We start from the raw sequence: 23,799 nt of genomic DNA on the forward strand, positions 1-23,799 counted from the left end.
ATTTTATAATTGGAAATTTGTAACTTTTTGAGCCCCTTCGTCCGCTTCACTCACTTCCTGTCACTCCCACCACACTGCCAATCTGTGCTCTGTTTACATAAGCTTGGTTTTTTTAGATTCCAAATATAAATGAGATCATACAGTATTTGTCTTTTTTTTTTTTTTTTTTTTGCTTTTTAGGGCAGAACCCACAGTGTTAGGAGGTTCCCAGATTAGGGGTCTCATTGGAACTACAGCTGCCAGCCTATACCACAGCTACAGAAACTCGGGATCTGAGCCGTGTCTGCAACCCTACACCACAGCTCATGGCAATGCCAGATCCCCGACCTGCTGAGTGAGGCCAGGAATTGAACCCCCATCCTCATGGGTACTAGCTGGATTGTTTCCCCTGCGCCACAACAGGAACTCCAGTATTTGTCTTTTTCTGACTTACTTCACTAGTATGTTGCTTTCAAGGTCCAGCCGCATTATCACAAATGGGAAGAACTCTTTTTTATGGCTGAGTATTATTCCATTGTGCATATACACATCTTCCATCTCCATTCATTCATCACTGGATACTTAGGTTGTTTCCATATCTTGGCTACTGTAAATAATGCGGCAGTGAACATGGGGGTGCACGAATCTTTTCAGATCTGTGTATTTGTTTTCTTTGGATAAATATCCAGAAGTGGAATTTTTGGATTTAATTTTTTGAGCAACCTTCATACTCTTTTCTGTAGTAGCTGCAGCATTTTACATTCCCAGTCATGGTGCCCAGAGGTTTCCTTTTCTCTACATCAGTGTTACCACTTTTTCTTGTCTTTTCGATAAAAGACATTCTAATAAGTTTGAGGTGATACCTCATTGTGGTTTTGATTTTTCTAATGATTAGTGATATTTAGGACTTTTCATGTACCAATTGGCCACCTGTATGTCTTTTTTGGGAAAAAAGTGTATGTCTTATGCTCATGTTTTGCTTGTATTGGGTTTGTTTTTTTGTTTTTTGCTGTTGAAGATCTAGCATTGCTGCAGGTGTGGCATAGGTTACAACTGTGCCTTAGATCTGATCCCTGCCCTGAAACTTCATGTGCTGTGGGGCAGCAAAAAAGAAAAGAGAGAGAGGGACACTTAAGCAAACAATATAGGGTTTGGCCTTTATTGGTTCTTCACTCTTTAACAGTTGAAAAAAGTTATGAAACAATTGGGATGATTTGAACATTCAAGTTTATGCTTTCAAGGAGTTATTTAAATGTCATGATATTGTTATATTTTATAGAATAATCCTTCTAGAGGTCCATATTGAGATGTTAGAGTTAGATGTTAATTAGGGTTTCCTGGAATTTGCTTCAAAATAATCCAAGAGAAGATGGGAGAAAATATAATAAAAGCTGTAATAAGTTGCTGAATCAAACATTTAAAAGTTGAAAGATAAGAATTAGAGTGAAGTAGGCAGTATGAGCTGAATGAGGAAGGCTTCATGGAAGAGGGTTGACACAAAATGGAAAAGCAGGATTGGGGATGGCAGGGGGTATGGCTTGAATTTAAGTGGTTAGACTAGTAAGGTAGATTGATTTTCTCTTTTAGGAAATAGGTGGTTCTTAGCTTTTTGGTCACAGATTCCTTCAAGAAATCAGTAAAAGCAGCAGACTGTTTTCCCAGAAAAATTTAAGTTTTGCATTATTGCATTTTATAATCAGTGGCTTGTGGACTCCCCCCCCCCTCCCCGCCGCCGAAATCACTTGCGTGGATTCCCCTATATCTCTACCTTCAGGGTCAGGGTCTACAAGAAACTGTCTAAGAGCTTACAGTTTAGGGGGGAACATCTTACTTTACTGGTTCCTGTGATCTCATTCAGAGTGGAACCTTGTAATTATTAATGGCTAGTTCAGCTGCGGTATTCTCTTTAGTGTGAAGATAAATTTGTTTCCTGACCTGCTGCAGCAGAGATGGGTTTGATGATGGTGTATTTTACTAGGTTTTACCATATGAAATTGCTGATATTCAGCTGTTTTTGAAATGGCTATTTTGGAGTTCCCATTGTGGTGCAGTAGAAATGAATCCATCTAGGAACCATGAGGTTGTGGATTCAATCCTTGGCCAATGGGTTAAGGATCAAGCATTGCTGTGAGCTCTGGTGTCAGTCACAGACTTGGCTCAGATCTGGCGTTGCTGTGGGTGTGGCGTAGGCCAGCAGCTGTAGCTCTGATTCGAAGACCCTTATTCTGGGAACCTCCATATGCTGCAAGTGCGGCCCTAAAAAGCAAAAAAGAAAAGAAAGAAATGGCTATTTCAATAATGGTTCTTTCTATAATTGCTAAATTATTTCATGCTGATCAGATATAGGGTAGGTTACCTGATAGAGGATACAAAAGGAAGAGAACAGCCCTTACAAAAGCAGCCTTAGGACTGGACAGTGGAGTCACAGTGGTATCTGAAATAGTGAAGGATCTTTGCTTAACACACTTTATTTTTATTTTTTGTCTTTTCTAGGGCTGCTTCCGCAGCATATGGAGGTTCCCAGGCTAGGGGTCTAATTGGAGCTACAGCTGCTGGCCTACGCCAGAGCCATAGCAACATGGGATCCAAGCCCTGTCTGCGACTTACACCACAGGTCACGACAACGCCGGATCCTTACTTAACCCAGAGCAAGGCCAGGGATCGAATCCTCAACCTCATGGTTCCTAGTCGGATTGGTTAACCACTGAGCTATGACGGGAACTTTTTTTTTTTTTTTTTTTTTGCTCAACACACTTTATTTTCAAATTTTTGGTTGTCTTTTCACTCCCAATCTTTTTGTTTTGTTTTGCTTTTTATGGCCACACCTGCAGCATATGGAAGTTCCCAGGCCATGGCATAGCCACAGCCATAGGATCCCAGCATTCCTACACTGCAGCTCTCAGTAATGGCACATCCTTAACTCACTGAGCAGGGCCAGGGATTGAAACTGCATCCCCATGGATACTAGTCGAGTTTGTCACTGCTGAGCCACAGCATTAACTCCCTTCATTCCCAATCTTATGTACCATCTTATGTACTTGCTTTTCTCTTTATTGCTCCTTACTGCTATGGAAGCTCTAATATGAATGTTAAAATTAAGCCTCACAGATTACTTATTACAGGTGCATAGAACTGACATCCTATTCTCTCTGGTAACTGATGCATTGATAAAGACACAATACCTATGTGGAATTCCTACCAATGATGTGCATATGACTCTGGATACAAGGGAATCAGAGCTGTTCTGTAAAACAGATGGCCTATACCCTTCACAAATACCAACCTCATGAAAAGACAAAAAGGCAAAAGACCACTCTTAGTAAAGAGAGAGTTAAATGCCATGTGCTCTTTTTTTTTTCCCCTGCTTTTTAGGGCCACACATGCCACATAGGGAAGTTCCCAGACTAGGGGTAAAGCGGAGCTGCAGCTGCCAGCCTACACCCCAATGCAGGATCCAAGCCACGTCTGTGACCTATGCTACAACTCATAGCCCCTTAGCCCACTGAGCGGGGCCAAGGATCAAACTTGCATCCTCATGGATTCTAGCTGGGTTTACAACTCATCAAGCCACAATGGGAAGTCCCTCATGTGTTATCTTTGATTTGACCTTAGATGAAAATTAGAGGATAGTGTTCAAGAGCTAAATATCTTAATTTTAGTAACCATGAGGAGGATACTCTAAGTGCTGAAATATTAAGCTTGAAGTGTCATGTTCAGAAATCATATATACACACACACAGCACATCTGAGTGCAAGTGTGGCAAAATGCTAACAGAACATAGGTGGCATATTTGTGTTGATTATACTGTTCTTAAGAGTTTTCTTGGAATAGCTTTGAAATAAAAAATTGAAAAATTCCACGTGGATGAATTTTTTCAAGAGCTAGCTACATGGTTGGACTTTATATCTAGGAAGTTTAAGAGGGTTGCAGATTTATCCTGTTCCCTTATTTTCCGTTTGCTGGCCTAGGAATATTTCAGGCCACATTTTTAGTTTTCTAAATATTACTGTCAATTTTTCCTTGAATTCTTTTTCTAAGAATTTTTATCTTTTACTAATTAAGTTCTGGTTTCTGAAGGGGTTGGTTTGCCACCCCTAGTGCTCTTGACAGATGATAGTAATTTATACATAAATTTGAAAAATAAGACCTTTATCTCTAAAATGGAGACCTAAACTACCAGTTTGGGTCAGTGGGAGAGATTTGACAAATTTTGGGTGCCTACATGGCAGGCATTGTTCCAGTGCTGGGAGAAGACAGTGAAGCAGTTTCTGGCCTCTCGAGATTTACATTTTGGTGGGTGTCTTACTCTATTCTGACAGCTGTAACAAAACAAGACTTGGGTAGCCAACAAAGTTTCTTCAGTTCTGAAGGTTCAGGTTGCCAGCATGGCCAGATGAGGGCCCTCTTCTTGGTCAGACTTAATTAGGTGGTGGAAGGGGACCAGGGATTTCATGACCATCATTCACGAGGGCTCCACCCCCATGACCTACCACTCTCATTACCATCACCTTAAGAGGTAGGATTTCAACACGGATCTGGGATGGAGAATGTAAAAGTTCAGACCATAGCAGGGAGGGAAGAAAGACTAAGTTAGGTGTCAGTAAGCGCTGTGAAAGAAGAGTAGGCTAAAGACAGGAAATGACATGGACTTAAAGGAGTCAAGCGGAAACCTGGGGGCGGGGCGAGATCGAGATCATCTGAACAAGGTAGAAGTGTAGCTGGAGGAGAGTGGGGAAAAAAAGATAACGAGGGGTTAGAGCCTCTAGGTAGTTTTTGTGTGTGCGCCCTGCAAATACCTAGAGGCACTTAGGGGACAAGGGCCAACCAGAGATGCTAGTTATCTTACCCAGCATGCCACCTAACAATCCTTCACATCCCACAAGGTTCCTACCAAGTGTTCATATGGTTCAAAACTTGGGCCTTGTATTTTCATATTAAACACTTTTCCAGAAACATAATTATGTAAACAATCTCAATTTTTAAACAATTTAAAGAAATAAACTTCAGCAGTTCCTCTTGTGGCTCAGTGGTTAACAAACTAGTAACCATGAGATTTCAGGTTTGATCCCTGGCCTCCCTCAGGGGGTCAAGGCTCTGGTGTTGCTGTGAGCTGTGGTGTAGATCACAGACATGGCTGGCATTGCTGTGGCTCTGGCATAGGCCACAAGGCTACAGCTCCAATTTGACCCCTAGCCTGGGAACCTCTATATGCCATGGATGCGGCTCTAAAAAAAGAAACTTAAGAAACAATTCTCAAAACTTAGTCAAGTCCTTCCTGGATGCCTTATTTATAACTACATGAGAGAATTTAGGACAAGGCAGTTTGCTCTGGATGAAAAAGCAGAAATGTAGAATCTGGGTCCCTGATGTTATTAAGCCACTGAAATCATACCTTAGGTCTTAATACTAGACACGTTTTAGTACTGTAAGCCAATTCTGGTTGCACTTTTTACTTAGAGCAGAAAATAGCCTGAAACTAGGATACCTGGTTTTCAGGAGTTCTTACGTGGCTCAGCAGGGTAGCACCTGGTGTTTTGCCTGCAGTGGCTCAGGTTCAAATCCAGGCCCAGGAACTTCCACAAGTCAAGGGCCTAACCAAAACAAATACACAACCACCCCCCAAAAACTATTACAATATTCCAAATTTCAGATGGAACTAGGGGGGAAAAAAAAAAGCCTTCTCTGAAGCACACTTGTTCTTGGTGATACTGCTTAATATTTTACCAGCCTTCCCAAATCTTGAGTTTTTACTTTTAGCCAGTGTTAGAAAACCCTGTACTGAGGTCAAGAAATTGGGAAATAGGATTCATATCATATTCCTGAAACTTAATACCCTCACAAACGAGACCAAAATGCTTTTCCTCTTTATTAAAAATCCTGAATGGATCCAAAAGAACAATCATCAAGGACAGAGGTGCCAGACACAGGCCACAGGGTAGCTAGAAAAGTATGCCTTAGGAAAGTTTGGGAGACTTGTTTTCAAAGCTGGACCTAACCATAAATAGCTACTTAGACCTCCAGTATCTAGCTTCCCCTGCCCTACTTCCCAACATGGCACAGCTGGCTTGCCTTGCAAGGCCTCCACTGAAGAACCCCAGATACACATACACAGGTACAGCGATACTCAGGTAACTAGGAGGATCCCATTTGCTTATGGTCTCATTCCAAATCTACGCCTGACTGCCTTCACTGTGTGTGAAATGGTTTCACCCTTTGAAAAAATGTTGAATCTTCAGAATGATCAATAAACCATCTTCCCCCCATTTACATGCAGCTGAAAAATGACGACAGGCTAGGGACAGAATTTTGTACTGGTGGAGTTTTCACTCATTAAATCATCATTAGCTAATGGTCACTAAATTTACATATTAAGGAAATTATATATAGAATACTGCAAAAACACAGTAAGAAGACTGAAGTTTGCTCATTTCTGCTCAGGAAATCTTCACTCCCAAGCATCATATATGTTGTCCTTTCACTTTCAAAGTTTACTGCTGTTACTGTTTCTCTTCCTTTTGATCTTCCTTTTGCTCTCCAGAGCCAGAACTTCCAGAGCCTTCTCGCTCAGATGCCATCTATAAGAAAACATTTGAGTCACTTGTTAAATGTCAGGGCTGAGAGTCAGCGAAAGGAAAAATGGAAGGCACCATATATTCTGGCTGTTCCATTCTCTGTCCTTTCCCCGTACACTAATGGCAATCTCAGCGATTCCTTCCCTTTGACCTCACCCTCCCTCCCAAGGTAGTCAAGAAGACAGGAAGGGTATTTCCAACCCTAATACTCCCAGTTCTACGAAGAGCTGTGTAGACACTGTCAGTGACAATCAAGAGCAGTTACAGCAAGGTAGGCACCAAATACTACAAACACTTGTACCTTTTTGTATGCCATTTCGAAGAGCTTCAATGATGCTTGCTGAAGGGAAGATGCTGCCTGCCTTATATTTTCTCCTGTTTCACTGTCTTTTCTAGAGAGGAGCTCCCTCATTTTGGAAATCTCTTCTTTTAGCTTGTTGCACTTCAAAACAAAACAAAGCCAAACACTCAGTTTTTCTGGGTTTCTTAGCCCATACATGGCAGAAGGTTTAGACACATTTTTTAAAAAAAACCCTTAATTTCTATCAGGACTCTTGCCAAAAATCGACCTGTGCTGACATTGGTGACTGTCTCCCAACTTCTTGAGCTATTTTAAAAGAGGGCTTACCTCATCAGCAGGCAATTGGTCCTTGAATTCTTCCATCTTAGATTCTGTGTCATGAATAATTCCTTCAGCCATATTTACTGCTTCGACTCGTTCCTAAGAGAAATTAAACCTGGCTTAATCAACCAAATTGGCGGAGCATCCTCACCTAATAAGCAAGACGACATGCTGACTGCTGCAGTTAAGAGTATAAACAATAAGAGGGAGAAACTGTGGTCTCAGATGTCTTGAAGAGATTGTAGCTGGATTCTGTGACATGAAAATTTTGATATGGAAGACTGAGAACAAATTATCTAAGTCATGTGCAAAGTAATCACCTTCTTGCGCCGGTCTTCCTCAGCATACTTCTCTGCATTTTTAACCATATTTTCAATATCATCTTTGCTTAGCCCACCAGAAGACTGGATCACAACTATAGTGAAAAGAAGACATTATTTCCCAGTTAAAATTTTATGCTTCTTCTACTATATTAAAGAAGAATCCCCCTGCTTGGAACAGCCAATCTTTTTTTTTTTTTTTCTTTTTTTTTTTTGTCTTTTTGCCTTTATAGGACCGGACCCTCGGCATATGGAGGTTCCCAGGCTAGGGGTCGAATCGGAGCTGTAGCCACCAGCCTACACCAGAGCCACAGCCAACTCAGGATCCGGGCCGCATCTGCGACCTACACCATAGCTCATGGCAATGCCAGATCCTTAACCCACTGAGCGAGGCCAGGGATTGAACCCGCAACCTCATGGTTCCTAGTCAGGTTCATTAACCACTGAGCCCTGATGGAAACTCCAAGAGCAGCCAATCTTGATGTGAATTACGAAGAGGAAGAATATTGTACTGTCCTATAATGAGAAGGAAACCAAGGGGAAGAGAGAGGGGTCAGAGAGGACTCATTATTTTACCTGGAGGCTGGAGAAGTGATACATGCACAATCTAGAGGGTATACTCCCCAACAGGGAGGAACTCCAAAGTCCCTCACCTCACTCTTAGTCTGATTAAAAAAAGAACACTTACTCTGCTGCTCTCGTCCTGTACCCTTATCTTTGGCAGAAACATGTACAATCCCATTGGCGTCAATGTCGAATGTAACTTCAATCTGAGGGACTCCACGAGGGGCTGGGGGAATTCCAACCTAGAATAAATATCAGAGTAAGCTCCTCTTGTAAAGGGACCTAAAGCTTTATTTCAAAAACCTACAGTCTTCTGGGGAACAAGTTACTTGGTTTCTGGTAGGAACAAGTGAAACCTTCACTTTAAATGTCCAAAAACACAAGGCTGTAAGTGAGGGCAGTAGTGGCATTGCTGCCTGAAATCCACAGCACTCACACCAGTGATGTTCCCTATAGCAGGTAACCATAGTGGCCAGAGGTACCTGCTAACAGGGAACAAGAGCAAACCTCTCCACAACTGCTCATCTCACTAAAAAGCAATCAGCACGGTTTAGGAACATTTCCTCGGCTCTTACAAACTGGATTTTGTTCCTAAGGCACAAGAAACAAGCAAGGCTTTCAGGTAAAAACTAAAAGCCAGGACTATTTGGTTGCAGAATTCATCTAAGTACTAGTTTAACAATAACAAAGACTATTTATGTCTGTGTCTGCCAGCGGTTTATGGTAATATTAGGGGTTAGAATTGTCTAACTTTATCACAAAAGAATGAGAATGATATTCAGGATTCCCAATACCTACCAAAGTAAACTGTCCAAGAAGCTTGTTGTCTCCAGCCATTTCTCTCTCACCCTGACATACTTTAATCTCCACTTGAGTCTGTCCATCAGCAGCTGTAGAAAACACCTAGGGAGAAGGAAACTTTCTGGGTTGGCAACCTGATTAAACAACTCCCCCTTACAAAGTGCAGTCCAGGAGTTCCCGTCGTGGCGCAGTGGTTAACGAATCCGACTAGGAACCATGAGGTTGCGGGTACAGTCCCTGCCCTTGCTCAGTGGGTTAGGGATCCGGCGTTGCTGTGAGCTGTGGTGTAGGCTGCAGACGCGGCTCGGATCCTGCGTTGCTGTGGCTCTGGCGTAGGCCGGTGGCTATGGCTTCAATTTGACCCCTAGCCTGGGAACCTCCATATGCCTCGGGAGCGGCCCAAGAAATAGCCAAAAAAAGGCAAAAAAAAACCACAACAAAGTGCGGTCCAAAGGAAGAAATTCACCTCCCAACACTGGAAGATTCCTAATGTAAACTATGTTTGGAACAAAGGCTTATGCTTTACAGAGAACAGGGAGTAGGACTGACACAGCAAAAGAGCATACAATAGCTATTGTTTCAGCTAAGCAAATGCATTGTACAAAGATGCAGCATTAGCACAGAAGGCCTCAAAAGCAAGAGCTATAAAAAGTGAGAAGCTGAAACATGCTCATCCAGGGAAATGGGTCAGAAAAAGGCCATTTTGTGCTCAGGTCAGAGGAGATCACCACACAGGTTTCTTTAGCCTGATGTGCTGGCAATATAGCACTGCAAACATAGCAACAGCCACAGTTCTTTCAGAAAAATGTAAAAATCGGCAAAGTCACTTAATTCTTAATCTGAGACCAAGCTATTGTCCAAATAACCCCAGTTTGGTATTTCAGAACCCCTATCATTCAAAAGAGGAAGACAAGCACTAGTCTTGGACAGGCTGTGTTTTTTGTTTTTTTTTTTTAAACTACTTTTTGAGGAGAAAAAGAGCAAAGGAATCTGGGCTCAAATGATGAGGCTCCTTCTGGCAAATTATTATAACCCTGTGGAGAGACGTGATTATTTCCCTATAATCAGCCAGCAGGTAAAAAAAACTTTTCCAGGAGCAAGAGGAAACAAAGGCAAGATTCTTACCACCTACCTACCCACAATCAACAAGTATGGACTGCAAGACAAAAAGGGAAGTTTTGTAGGAAAAGCTCACAAAAATGGCTGCAATCACAGCCCTCACAAAGCCTGGCATCTCTGTGACAAGGTGGGGAGGGATAGCTTTTACCTGGCTCTTCTTGGTTGGAATGGTGGTGTTCCTGTTGATAAGCTTTGTGAAGACACCTCCCAGAGTCTCAATACCCAGAGACAAGGGAGTGACATCCAGGAGCAGCACATCTGTGACATCACCAGCCAACACACCTCCCTGAATGGCAGCTCCAATGGCCACAGCCTCATCAGGATTAACAGCTTTACTTGGGGCTCGGCCAAAGAGATCCTGCACAGTCTGCTGAACCTGAGTACCAAGAAAAAAGAGTCTTGTCACTCCTACTCAGGGCAGCTGCCTGAGAATGGGAAAGAGCACTTGTGTCCCAAGACCTCATCGAATCTCATGACAGGCTGCTTTTGATCCAAGAACATTTACTCAAATTACTACTTTGTAGCTGAGTTCTTACTGATGAGATAAGTCTATCAAGTAGGTAACATATATACTTTATCTTATTCATAACCCTTTTAAATTGGGGAACAATTTGCCTAAATTCTGTTATCTGGTTTCCCAAACAACACACTAAAGTAGAAATGGGAGGCACAAGGCAAAGAGACTTAAATGTTTTAGCAGTAGTAATTCAGTAATGCAACACTGATGCTAACATGTTTTCCCCTCCTGCTATTTGAAGACCATCTGGGATAATTTGTTTACAAAAAGATAATATACCTCTTTTTAAATCTAGACTTATTATATGCATTATTTTCCTAAGCATAAATGCTTCAAAGGAAAAATGATATTCAAGGTGCAAAATCATTCCATTCCAGCTATAAAGCAAAATTACACCTTCAACAGGTTCTGTGCTCAGTCCTTTGTTTTCCACACACCTGTCTTTTCAGAATGATGTGTTGATAAAATACATCACTGCACATACCTCTGTTGAAGGGATGCGACTAGAAAGCCCAAACACTATGCTACAAAACATGTCCACAGTTGCACTAGAGGATAGTATCAAGACGTCAAGCTGTCTCGGACCTCATTTCCTAAAAATTCTGCAAAACTGAAGTTCAGGATCCTCCTTGCTACCACCCCCAAAGACATTCTCCCCTTCTTAATCATTTCAAAAAAATACCCTTTAAGAACTCTTTAGTGAGGGCATAAATTCATGCCCCTACACAATAGTGTCCTAAGAAATTGTGTTGGCCCCCTTCTATTCTCCGATGCCAAGAATTCTATGGGTTCATACCTTGGGCATCCTTGTCATTCCACCAACAAGAATCACTTCGCCTATGTCACTCTTGCTGACTTCTGCATCCTGCATGGCTTTCTGGCATGGGGCGATGGTCCTTTTGATTAGATCAGTAACAATCCCCTCAAACTGAGCCCGGGTTAGTTTCATATTCAAATGCTTGGGTCCAGAAGCATCCATTGTAAGGTATGGCAAGTTAATGTCAGTCTACAAAGGAAGCAGAGAACAGCAGTGAAGTTCCTTTATTACTTCAATTAAAGTCCAACTATAGGAGATCCTGTCATGGCGCAACAGAGACAAATCTGACTGGGAACCATGAAGTTGGGGGTTCGATCCCTGGCCTCACTGAGTGGGTTGAGGACTCAGCATTGCCGTGAGCTGTGGTGTAGGTCGCAGACATGGCTTGGATCTAATGTGGCTGTGGATGTGGCCAGTGGCTGTAGCTCAGATTAGAACCCTAACCTGGGAACCTCCATATGCTGAGGGTGAAGCCCTTAAAAAAAAAAATAAATAAATAAAATAAAATAGGAGTTCCCATCATGGCGCAGTGGTTAACGAATCCGACTAGGAACCATGAGGTTGCGGGTTCGGTCCCTGCCCTTGCTCAGTGGGTTAACGATCCGGCGTTGCCGTGAGCTGTGGTGTAGGTTGCAGACGCGGCTCGGATCCCGTGTTGCTGTGGCTCTGGCGTAGGCCGGTGGCTACAGGTCCGATTTGACCCCTAGCCTGGGAACCTCCATATGCTGTGGGAGCGGCCCAAGAAATAGCAAAAAGACAAAAAAAAAACAAAAAACAAAAACAAACAAACAAACAAAAAAAACCAGCTATACTCTAAAGGAAAACCTTTGAAGTTACCAGGGTCAGATACACTTTAAATGAATGACCACCAATAACAGTAATTTTCAGATTCAACCGCCAATCTTCTCAGAAATAAATACCACAAATCTGCTGTTAACAATGGAATGAGAAGCAGGACAAAAAAAAAAATCCCATTTAGGAGGAATCCATCAAGAATCACACTACTGGAGTTCCCGTCATGGCAGCTGGGGTCACTGCTGAGGTGCAGGTTTGACCTCGAACCCAGATCAATGCTGCATGTGTGGTGTGTGTTGCAGCTGTGGCTTGGATTCAGTCCTTAGCCCAGGAACTTTCATATGCTCCCCCCCAACAAAAAAAATAATCACACTACTATACTCTTTTCCCAAATTTAAAAACAAAAATGCTGGAGTTCCCATCGTGGCGCAGTGGTTAATGAATCCGACTAGGAACCATGAGGTTGCGGGTTTGGTCCCTGCCCTTGCTCAGTGGGTTAACGATCCGGGGTTGCCGTGAGCTGTGGTGTAGATTGCAGACGTGGCTCGGATCCCGTGTTGCTGTGGCTCTGGCATAGGCCGGAGGCTACATCTCCGATTTGACCCCTAGCCTGGGAACCTCCATATGCCGCGGGAGCTGCCCAAGAAATAGCAAAAAGACAAAAAACAAACAAAAAAACAAAAATGCTAAAGAAAACTACAATGACCAACCACTGCTATCACATCCACCGAGAGCAGCTAACACTGCTACAGTCATAGGCTCTGCTTTCCTGTTGCTGCCTGAGAATCTGGAGTCAGACTTCCTGCTTTCCATCTTCTTGTGTGGCTTACATAGAACTAACACGTTCTGCTATTCTGTTCCTAGTGGATAAGGCGAAGTGAAGCTTCGCCTCTCAAAACTGTACCAATATGGGCTGATACCTTCAACAGATTCTGGGCAAACCTGCTAACCCACAGAGGAAAACGTGCACTTACCCAAGCCTTCAGCCAGGTTTTATAGCTCACTTTCTACATCAGTGGTCTAAGTAATGAGAGACTTACACAGTAAGATGTCTGAAGACAGCAGTTCTGAGTCTCCCAGTATTTCCAGGGCAGTGATTCTAATTTAGCACAATGCAAAGTCTAGATTTTAAAACATTATCTTCGGGAGTTCGCACGGCGGCGCAGCAAAAACAAATCCGACTAGGAACCATGAGGTTGCAGGTTCAATACCTGGCCTCACTCATTGGGTTAAGGATCTGGCATTGCCGTGAAATGTGGTGTAAGTCGCAGATGCAGCTCGGATCTGGCATTGCTGTGGCTGTGGTGTAGGCCGATGGCTACAGCTCTGAAGAGACCCCTAGCCTGGGAACTTCCATATGCTGCAGGTGCAGCCCTAAAAGTACAAAAGTAAAAAAAAAACAAAAAAAAACTTAAATTAAATAATAAATACAGTATCTTTAGAGCAAATAAGTGTGTTCAGTGTCATTCAGGTCTCCATAAACTCTGATTTGGCAAATCTGAACAAATTTCAGCTCACTCGTAAAAAACATAATGCTCCTTTGTTAATGGAAACGCCTTTACCACTGGAAAACTGTTATGCCAATTAAAATACGCTATTCAAGTAAACTCAGGTTAAAAAGATCCATCAAGACTGCTAGGGAATCTGGGACTTCCGGCAGGATCCTTAACAGCTGGTTAAGGATCCAGCATTGCTGCAGCTGCATCTCAGATTCAATCCCTGGCCTAAAAATTTCCATATGCCTTGGGATCAGCTGAGAAAGAAAGAAGAAAAAAGAAAGAATGCTGGAATTTCGTCACGTCTCACCTGCACAGATGAAGAGAGTTCACACTTGGCTTTCTCAGCAGCTTCCCGAACCCTCTGAAGGGCCATGTTGTCTTTAGTCAAATCAACCCCCGTCTACAAAGAGAAGACACACAATATATTAGTGTTGAGTAAGACAATTATTAAGTTGCAGTGGTAAGGAAGACAAAATAGGGCATGAAATACTTATTACCTTAAAAATCTGGATAAAAAAGACCTATTCTGAAAAAGCTGTGTCTGGAGTGAGAGGGCCGAACTGTTCTCAGTTCTTCCCAGCTGTAGGATTCTAGCTCAAAAAGATTCCCCAAGTTCCTTTCCAATATTAAGTATCCCTTGCTTTTTCAAAGTTCACTTTACACCAACCACTTCACTTTTATGAAAGATCTATAACAGAAACTGTCTTGATAGCCAAATGAAATCCAAAAAGGGTTTTCACTTTTATAAAAGAATGCAAAAAGCACAAGCAGTATTTAACATTTGCTTTGCAATGAACTATTATAGAGGCAGGAACTCCTTCCCAGGAACTGCATTTAGCATTTGAGCATTAAGTCACCACAGCCTGTAAATGGCTGTGGGGACATGTACATTTATTTTGCGTATCCAAATCTTTTGCTTACCAAAGCTATCACAGCAGTGCTCAACTATTCAGATAGTGGAGGAAGCCTGTACAGTCATCTTTCAGTATCGGTGAGGGACTGGTTCCAAAAATCAACCCCTCAGATAACCCAAATCTGAAGATGCTCAAGTTCCTTATATAAATTGCCACAGTACTAATGTATACCAGATGCTATATTCTTTCAACTGCTGTTCCCAATCTCAGGAGTTCAGAGCACCCATGAAACTGAAACATAACTTAGTGATCTATTCAATGTTCTTTTAAGGCTAAAAAATCATAAACAAAGCAAAGACCAGCCTGAACAAAGAAATTCTCACTATTTCCATGTCTACATGCCCACCCGTAACTGACCTCTCTCTTGAACTCCTTCACAATGTAACGCAGCAAGGCCTGGTCAAAGTCTTCACCACCTAAGAAAGTGTCTCCATTGGTTGACTTCACCTCAAACACTCCTTTCTGAATTTCCAGTATAGAAATATCAAAAGTTCCACCACCTAAATCATATACAGCAATGCTAGAAAGAAAAAAGGCGGCCTTCAGAAATAAAGCCATCAGAGGGTATAAATTTCAGTAACCAAATGAACATAAACTTGGATATTCCCCACACACCAGTGGAATTATGAAAGTGACATGTCTTAAGAGGTAGCCCTGGGAGTTCCCTTCATGGCTCAGCAGTTAATATTAATAAACCCAAGGATGCATGTTTGATTCCTGGCCTAGGCCTCGCTCAGTGGGTTAAGGATTTGGTGTTACCGTGAGCTGTGGTGTAGGTTGCAGATGAGGCTGAGATCCTGCATTGCTGTGGTGTACACTGGCAGCTGTAGCTCCCATTCAACCCCTAGCCTGGGAACTTTCATATGTCCCACGTGCAGCCCTAAAAAGAAAAGAAGAAGAAGAAGAAAAAAAAAATGTGGCCCTAATAACACTCAAAACACATATAGTTGAAAGCAATTTTTAAGAGCAAAAACCACTTCTGGATGCATAAGCCGTCAACACACATACTAAGAAGGAAAAAAATGACCACAGCTAGTACTTAAAAAAAAAAAAAAAAAAAAAAAAAGGAATCAGGACTTCCTGTTGTGGCTCAGTGGGTTACAAAACCAACTAGTATCCATTAGGACATGGGTTCAATCCCTGGCCTCACTCAGTGGGTTGAGAATCCAGTATTGTTGTGAACTGTTATGTAGTGGCAGATGTGGCTTGGATCCTGCATTGCTGTGGCTTAGGTTGGTAGCTGCAGTTCTGATTTGACCCCTAGCCTGAGAACTTCCATATGCTGCACTTGAGAAGCGAGGGAAAAAAAAAGAATTCTAAGACAAAAAAGTAGAAATAACAGTCTTGAAATGAATTAAAAACACAAACCACAGGAGTTCCCGTCGTGGCTCAGTGGTTAACGAATCCGACTAGGAACCACGAGGTTGCGGGTTCGATCCCTGGCCTTGCTCAGTGGGTTAAGGATCCGGCGTTGCCATGAGCTGTGATGTAGGTTGCAGACGCAGCTCGGATCCCGAGTTGCTGTGGCTGTGGTGTAGGCTGGCAGCCACGGCTCTGATTCAACCCCTAGCCTGGGAACCTCCATATGCCGCAGAAGCAGGCCCAAAAAAGGCAAAAAGACAAAAAACAAAAAACACACAAACCATAAAAGCCTTGAAAAAGATCAAGGCAGTATGTTTTTAATATAAGTATAAAGCTGAATCACTAAGAAATCAAGATGATTGTTTAGGATAAGTTTCAAGGTTCCATGAATTTAGTCTTAAAAATCCAGATGGAATTTCTGCACAAACTTACATTTTGTCTTCTGATTTGTCTAAACCATAGGCCAGAGCGGCAGCTGTGGGCTCATTAATTACCCGAAGCACATTTAGTCCAGATATCTGGCCAGCATCCTTAGTGGCCTATAAAAAAAGAAAAAAGCATTTTCCACTCTTAATGTCCCAAGCACCATTAACTTCCTGAATAAAATGCTTATCAAACTCACCTGTCTCTGAGAGTCATTGAAATAAGCTGGGACCGTGATCACAGCATTTTTTGCTGTATGCCCCAAGTAATTTTCTGGAAGAGATCAAAGAATGAAATAAATTCAGCCATGAGATTCTGTGAGATGAAATAGGCAACAATTACCAATGAAGCCTAACAACCTGTGTCATTCTCTTGGGAGTCATGAACAGCACCCACTAGTAGAGACCTTGTAGAAAAACTCCAATTTTAAAGACACTGGTTGAAAACCCAACATCTTGGGAGTTCCTATTGTGACTCAGTAATGAGCATGGATGAAAATCCAGGTTCAATCCCTGGCCTCGCTCAGTGGGTTAAGGATCCAGCTTTGTAGGGAGCTGTGGTATAGGTTGCAGACGCGGCTCGGATCCTGTGTTGCCGTGGCTGCAGCACAGGCCAGCAGCTGTAGCTCCGATTTGATCCCCTAACCTGGGAACCTCCCTATACTGCAGGTGTGGCCCTAAAAAGACAAAGGGAAGGAAAACCTGAGACCTCACCTTTAACATGTTAGTGTCCTGCTCTACAGCACAGGCAACTATACCCAGTGGCTTGTGATACAACATGACACAGGGAGTTCCCACTTTGGCTCAGTGGAACAAATCAGACTAGGAACCATGAGGTTGCTGGTTCGACCCCTGGCCTTGCTCAGTGGGTTAAGGATCTGGCATTGCCGTGAGCTGTGGTGTAGGTCACAGACACAGCTCAGATCCTGTGTGGCTGTGCCTGTAGCATAGGCTGGCAGCTGTAGCTCCGATTTGACCCCTAGCATGGGAAAACTCCATTTGCTGAAAGTGCAGCCCTAAAAAGCAAAAAAAAGACATGAGAAAAAGAATGTATGTATGTACATTAACTGGGTCACTCTGCTATAGGACAGAAATTGACAGAACACTGTAAACCAAATATTAAATTAAAAAAAACCAAAAAAAAAAACCAACTTAAAAAGCTCACATCTGGCATTGCTGTGGCTGTGGCATAGGCCTGTAGCTGCACCACCAATTTGACTCCTAGCCTGGAAGCTTCCATATGCCTTAGGTGGAACCCTAAAAAAATGCAAAAAAATAAATAAAACAGGTATCAGTTTCTTGAATGGGAAATTCTAAGTCTTACCTAACAGAGACAAAAGCTTAGTACGTTGTCTTTTGGTTTCCCTTCTGGAAAAAAGAAACCACCACTAGGGAAACTTGGAGAGAAATTCAATTCATAGGGAAAGAATAAAATTTTGCAATTCCTAGATATTTTGTCACTGCAGACTCATCAAAAGGACACTGAGGTTCTTTGAACTTTCCCAGACATGAACTAAACTTTCTCACCTGCAGTCTCTTTCATCTTCATCAACACAAATGCTCCAATCTGACTCGGAGAATAGAGCTTTCCATGGGCTTCAACCCAAGCATCGCCATTGGAAGCACGGACAATTTTAAAAGGAACATTTTTACTAAAAGATATGAGAATTATTATTTGAGGAAACATGCCAGGACAACTTTCCATAGCTTGCCATACACTATGAAAGCCCATCTTCCACCCCAAGAGATCTATGGCCAAGAAATGAAAACTTCAGAAATTCGTTTATTAATAAAAACACTCAGCAAGCAATTAACAAGTAAAAACATCCTGATGAAACCTGAACAATCTTCTCATCAAAGATTTATGCAGCTACTCTTGGAAGTGATTACACAGATACCATATAACCCAACAATTACATTACTAGGTATCTACCCAAGAGAAATAAAAACATACACCTACGCAGAAACCTATACACAAATGTTTATGGTAGCACTACTACTCATAATAGTCAAAAAGTGGTTATAACCCAAGTGCCCATCAGCAAACGGATAAACAAAATGCAATATGCACACCAACAATGACTATTTGGCCATAAAAAGGAATAAATACTGATACATTGCACAACGTGGGTGAACCTTAAAAACTTATCTGATCACCACATGATGGAATTTACGTCATTATCTGCCTTAGGTATTTAACACCAATTTACATGGTCCAGGAATGACTAGCCAAGTCTTCATATATCATTTTATACACCACAAAGGCCCAATCTCTAAAGGCAGAATTGTAATTTTTCTGAAGGAAATACCTTTTTGGCAGGGGCAGGGCCTACCCCCCAGGGATCTTGCTGCTATGATTCCCTCGTATAGATTTTGCAAATACATAAATTTTTGCAATTACTCACATGTCTTTCTGTACTTCAGGGTCATCATATCGCCGGCCTATGAGACGCTTGGTAGCATAGAAAGTGTTGTTTGGGTTGGTGACAGCTTGTCGCTTGGCTGGCATGCCAACAAGTCGCTCACCATCTGCTGTAAAGGCCACAACTGAAGGGGTGGTTCTGGCACCTTCAGCATTCTCCAGCACCTAAAACTCCGAGAGTAAGAGAGTAAGGTTGCAGTCACCACCAGTCTTTCTAACGATCATTTAAGACACAAATGCTCAAGAACAGTACCAACGGGCATACTCTTCTGCTCGATGAATGCTAATGTGGTCAACAACTACTACTGCAAACTTAAACAACTAACAACTAAGAACAACCCAAAAGATGGCATAAATATAAAACACATCTTTTGGAGTTCCCGTTGTTGCTCAGCAGAAACGAATCCAACTAAGAATTAGGTTTCGGGTTCGATCCCTGGGTTGAGGATCTGGTGTTACCATGGAGCTGTGGCGTAGGTCACAGACTTGGCTTGGATCTGGCGTTGCTGTGGCTGGGGTGAAGGCCGGCAGCTACTGCTCTGATTCAACCCCTAGCCTGGGAACCTCCATGTGCCTCAGGTGCAGCCCTAAAAAGCAAAAAAATAAAAACCTAAAACACATCTTTCATACTCAATATTGGGACAAAGTACCCTTCCCTTCCACATTGAGAATTCAATCTACTTTAAAATTTTTTGTGACAATTTTTTGTGATGGATAAGAGTTTCAGGCCTTAAAAAAAAAAAAAAAAAAAAAAACTGCTGGGAATTCCCATCGTGGCTCCTTGGTAACAAACCTAACTAGTATCATGAGGATGCAAGTTTGATTCCTGGCCTCGCCCAGTGGCTTAACGATTCAGTGTTACCATGAACTGTGGTGTAGGTCACAGATGTGGCTTGGATCTGGCATGGCTGTGGTTTAGGCCAGCATCTGAAGCTCCAATTTGACCGCTAGCCTGAGAACTCCCCATATGCCACAGGTACAGCCTTAAAAAGCAAAACAAACAAACAAAACCCACCAGCCAAAAAGCAATTCAAAAATCCAAGTGTTGCAAATACTCTTGAGGAGAACCAAGTGGGAGTAAAGACTTCACGAACAAAGGAAGCTTCCAGAAGAACTATACCACCACGTGGAACATTCTACTGTAACAGGATACAGTAAAGGATACACTTTACTTAGGATGCCGCCCATACATTATTTGGAGTGCCAGCCACTTGCCATGGACTCTTCCTCCACCTTTAGCCTTAGCTTTACTGCCTTAAAAATAACAGGACTTTAACAGCAGCTTCTGAAATGTCCCTTGTCTTAGTTCCTGCAGTGATGCAAGAGGACTAGTGGCATTTCTGCAGTGCTGGGACACAGGTCTGATCCTCTGCCCAGCACGGTGGGTTAAGATCTGGTGTTGCCACATCTGTGGTGTAGCTCATATCTGATCCCTAGCCTGGGAATTCCCTATGCTGGGGCGGGGGGCAAAGAAGGAAAAAAAAAAATCCCTTTTCTAAGTCAAAGAACACAGAATTCTGGACTGGCTACTAACTACCACTATATGATCCAGAACTTTGAATCATACTCACCTTTGCTTGTTTACCTTCCATAACTGCCACACAAGAGTTGGTAGTACCCAAATCAATACCAACGACTGCTCCCTTGATTGCTTCTGATCTATTAACACATTTAAAACAATGCTATTATTAACAGTGGTCTCCAAAACAATTGCAGAAATACATTAAAAAAATTTGCTACTGTGGTAAAATACATTACTCTGTAAATAAATAAATATATCTGCTTTGAATAGTTGATCACAAATTTAGAAACCATTGTTCCAGCACTTAATGTTACCTTAATAATTGGAGTTCGCATGTGGTAGAGCGGAAACGAATCTGACTAGGAACCATGAGGTTGCAGGTTCAATCCCTGGCCTTGCTCAGTGGGGTAAGGATCTGGCATTGCCATGAGCTGTGGTGTAGGTCAAAGACACGGCTCAGATCCCCCATTGCTATGGCTCTGGCGTAGGCTGGTGGCTACAGCTCGGATTAGACCCCTAGCCTGGGAACCTCCATATACCTCAGGAGCGGCCCTAAAAAGACCAAAAAAAACCACAAAACCCCAAAAAACAAAACCTTAAAAAAAAAAAAAAAAAAAGGAAATTATACTTACGCATAGTCCCGCCTTGAAACAATTCTAAAAGCCTCATGACTAAGGCCATTCCAGCCATCCTTAAAAAAAAAAAAAAAGAAAGAAAGAAAGAAAAAAGTGTGAACCATCAACTACATATGAAAATTTAGACCTATTTTTAATTATTTCTCTAAAAAACACATGAAAGCTTGAATCTTTCATTCTGTTAACTGAGTGGCTACCATGTATAAGGTATACTGAAATGATAAAGTATTTCATGTATGAAACATTACAGCACTAAAACAAGTTCAGTAAAGTATAAATTTACCAAGTAAGTCAGATATAAAATAAAAAGACATAAAGTCTTGAATTATATTACCAAAGACTCCCTCAATCTTGGCATTACTGATTCTGAACAAAATCTTTATTGGGATCTGGAATGTTCTGTGTACTATAGGATGTCTAGCAGCATCCAGGGCCTTTACAACTACAGTTTAGTAGCATCATGGCTACTCAAGTTGTGACAACCAAAATTATCACCAAACATTACCAAATATCCCATGGGAAAGCAAAAACGCAGTATAAAATACTACTCAATATTACTCAATTTTAGGAGCAGTGTTTTCCCCAAGTCTCACTTAAGTGTGTGTTGCAGATATGTATTTAACTTACTCCGACATTTCCCCTGAGTTCCAAGCAACTAGTTTAAGGCAACGTGAATTAATAATCTTGCCCTCAGTTTAAGGGGAAAAAAAAAATCTGCCAGGCCCCAAATCAGGACCACCTTTACCCAACCTAAGTGAAAACAGACAATTCTTGTTCCACTAAAACGTCTATTTTTGGTCTTACACGATAATAAACAATCACTCCATAGCCTTATCCTGATTTGAGCTTTTCTTCCGAAATAATGGAAAACAGTCCTACGGTAAGGGTTCTGAGAAATTAACTAACCAAATGTCTCTAAGCAAAAATAAATGAGACTGATTTTTAATTTACCGCTTAAGGACTTTTTCTTTCTTCGTTACGTCATAGGAGAGAAGTCCTTGAACGGTCTGTATCTTACAGAGAACAATTATCTTTCTACTTATAGATGGAAACCAAAGCCAAAATAACGATTCCGTCCCAATAAACTACGTCCCTCAACCTCAACACCAAAACTGTCTAATCCTGTCTCAAAAGTTAAAAAGGCCACAATTCTTTATTCCGTGGAATTAAAAAAAAAAAAAAGAGGTGTGACTCAGCAGGACCTGAGACAGGAAGGCAAAATCCTGAAATAAGCTTTGAACGCGCAGCCCTGACTACCGAAAAAGGCCCGTTATTTGTAGTCTCTCCTCATCTTTCCCGGAGGATTCTGACCCCGGAGGCCGCGCCATGCCTCACTGAGTCCCCAGGCCGTGAGCCCGACGGGGAAGGCCCGGCAGTTCCATACCTGGTGGCGAGCGGCAGTGGGGCCCCGGGAGGCTGCAGCACCAACAAGACGGGCTGTTGCGGCTCGGCTGGCACTTATCATGCTGCTAAATGGTAGGAAGAACAAACTGCAAACTACGCGCTCGGAAGGATGAGAGCTGCGCGGCGCGGGGGTGCAGCGCTTCTGGAAACCTCCAACCACGTGGGGTGGGGGGCGGGGGTTGATCACTGCCCCCCGAAAGCCCGCTCTTCCGCTGAGGCGTCTCCTGCGCTGCCTGATCGGAGAATACCTGAACGCCGCTTCCGGAATCAGGGCCTATGGCTAAAACGCTTCGTAGCATGATAGTTAGGGAAGCTGTGTCCTTCCGTGCCGGCTGCGGTAGATCTGGGATCAGCGAGAGACAAGGAGGCTAAGAGAGGGAAAAGGCAGATCGTTGGACAACCCCGGTCCTCGGTGGCAGGAAAGACTCAAGGTCACACGGGATAGATTAGGAACAGATTACAGTCTCCTTGCGTCAGTTGCGTGAGAGGAGGGGTCTGTTGCGCCTGCGCAGCTGGCCGCCCTCTAAGGGCCTGGAGCGCATGTGCGGAGGGAGTGGCGGAAAACGGGGGTGGAGTCTGACTTCAGCATTCATAGGATGCTCCAGCTCACGTGAGTTTGGCCGTAGCGTTGCACCGGGAAGCCGGCCAGTACGAACGCCCCGCTCGAGTTGACGTTTTTCGCCTCATGGACAGCGCCATTTTGTCCCAGGCGTTCAGTGTAACCCTTGGGCTTAAAACCTTTGTTGCCCAACTTTATTCTTTGTCCATCTTTTGGCTGCCGGTTATTATTCCAGTAACTTGAAATACACCTGCATATTGAGTTCTTAGATAAATTCTTGCAGTGTTTTACCGCAGGGACCATGGGTTTTGAACTACTAAATCATTCTTTCATTCACACAGAGGTTTGGGACGCATTAGCCGAATTATTGTGTAGACCACTGAGAGAGAAAAAATTCCTAAACTCGGAGTCTTACCCACCCGGCTTTGCTGGGCACCACTGAGGCGCTGAAATGGAGCAGGGCCCTCATGGGCAGAAAACTCTTTCTTGTTTGTAGGAAATAGGCTTCATTCAGTCTCCTGGGTTCCAAAGGGCAAATTTAAGCCACTGTTGATAATCAGGGAAGGGAGGGGATGCAGAAACATGGGAGGAGCAGTCAAACAATTGGGTATTTCCTGGTGGCCTAGAGGTTTAGGGCTAGGGGTTGTCACTGCTGTGGCTAGGGTTCAAGCCCAGGCACGTAGACGGGGCAGAGAGAGAGAGAAGCAGTAGTGCAGCCTTAGGGCAGGTTCCTGCTTTCCCAAATTACCTATGTAAAAGTATCCTTGAATTCTTTAGGAACTAAGCCCCCTCCCCGCTACACTCCAGGTGGAGGATGTTAACTTCAGGCTGAGCAGAAGATTCTAAAAGCACTGTAAATTTTGCCTATTAAAAACTTCTGCCCCGGAGTTCTCTGGTGGCCTAGCAATTAAGGATCTGGTCTTGTCACTGAAGCGGCTCTGACCTTTTGGTTT

At 42.8% G+C, this 23,799-nt stretch overlaps 1 protein-coding gene, 1 long non-coding RNA gene and 1 other non-coding gene across 10 annotated transcripts in view; 1 reads left to right on the forward strand and 2 right to left on the reverse strand.

Moving 5' to 3' along the window:
• Window positions 1-23,799, forward strand: part of LOC110259500 (uncharacterized) — a 175,400-nt gene that overhangs the window by 4,828 nt on the left and 146,773 nt on the right. Inside the window, exon 3 of one of the 6 annotated variants that reach the window (XR_014838871.1) lies at window positions 181-1,646. The exons of the other annotated variants lie outside the window; for them this stretch is intronic. This is a non-coding gene — a long non-coding RNA (uncharacterized LOC110259500). Of the gene's footprint in view, window positions 1-180; window positions 1,647-23,799 lie in introns of those variants that run through there. 6 annotated transcript variants of the gene reach the window in all.
• Window positions 5,834-22,431, reverse strand: HSPA9 (heat shock protein family A (Hsp70) member 9). 3 transcript variants are annotated; one of them, XM_005661695.4, is made up of 17 exons: window positions 22,268-22,431; window positions 20,881-20,939; window positions 20,298-20,385; window positions 18,710-18,891; window positions 17,832-17,956; window positions 16,505-16,578; window positions 16,315-16,421; window positions 14,878-15,040; window positions 13,914-14,006; window positions 11,292-11,501; window positions 10,127-10,354; window positions 8,857-8,961; window positions 8,183-8,300; window positions 7,495-7,589; window positions 7,181-7,273; window positions 6,854-6,994; window positions 5,834-6,555 (listed from the first exon to the last, which is right to left on the reverse strand). In XM_005661695.4, exons 1-17 carry the CDS (start codon window positions 22,346-22,348, stop codon window positions 6,478-6,480), a joined length of 2,040 nt encoding a protein of 679 aa, XP_005661752.1. In that variant the 5' UTR covers window positions 22,349-22,431; the 3' UTR covers window positions 5,834-6,477. The 3 variants fall into 3 exon arrangements, with proteins under 3 accessions (XP_005661752.1, XP_084870893.1, XP_084870894.1); XM_085014767.1 differs by lacking the exons at window positions 16,315-16,421; window positions 16,505-16,578; window positions 17,832-17,956; window positions 18,710-18,891 and having other exon boundaries at window positions 14,878-16,091; window positions 20,165-20,385; XM_085014768.1 differs by lacking the exons at window positions 14,878-15,040; window positions 16,315-16,421; window positions 16,505-16,578; ... (3 more) ...; window positions 20,881-20,939; window positions 22,268-22,431 and having other exon boundaries at window positions 11,292-12,717; window positions 13,451-14,001.
• LOC146405770 (small nucleolar RNA SNORD63) lies at window positions 10,905-10,975 on the reverse strand. The gene has a single exon (XR_014839233.1). It is a non-coding gene; the product is annotated as a small nucleolar RNA SNORD63 (small nucleolar RNA).

This window comes from Sus scrofa, chromosome 2, assembly GCF_054392235.1.
Source record: "Sus scrofa isolate SSC_HxYL_T2T_F1_AM1 chromosome 2, Sscrofa_HxYL_maternal_Yorkshire_Landrace_v2.0, whole genome shotgun sequence".
Classification (NCBI taxonomy): Eukaryota; Metazoa; Chordata; class Mammalia; order Artiodactyla; family Suidae; genus Sus; species Sus scrofa.

Coding starts and splice junctions, on each gene's coding strand:
- HSPA9 (XM_005661695.4), bottom strand. CDS start 22,348: ATGATAAGTGCCAGCCGAGCCGCAACAGCCCGTCTTGTTGGTGCTGCA. Junction 16,422..16,504: donor TCAATGACTCTCAGAGACAG/GTGAGTTTGATA, acceptor CTTTTTTTATAG/GCCACTAAGGATGCTGGCCA. Junction 7,274..7,494: donor AGGAAGACCGGCGCAAGAAG/GTGATTACTTTG, acceptor AATTTCTCTTAG/GAACGAGTCGAAGCAGTAAA.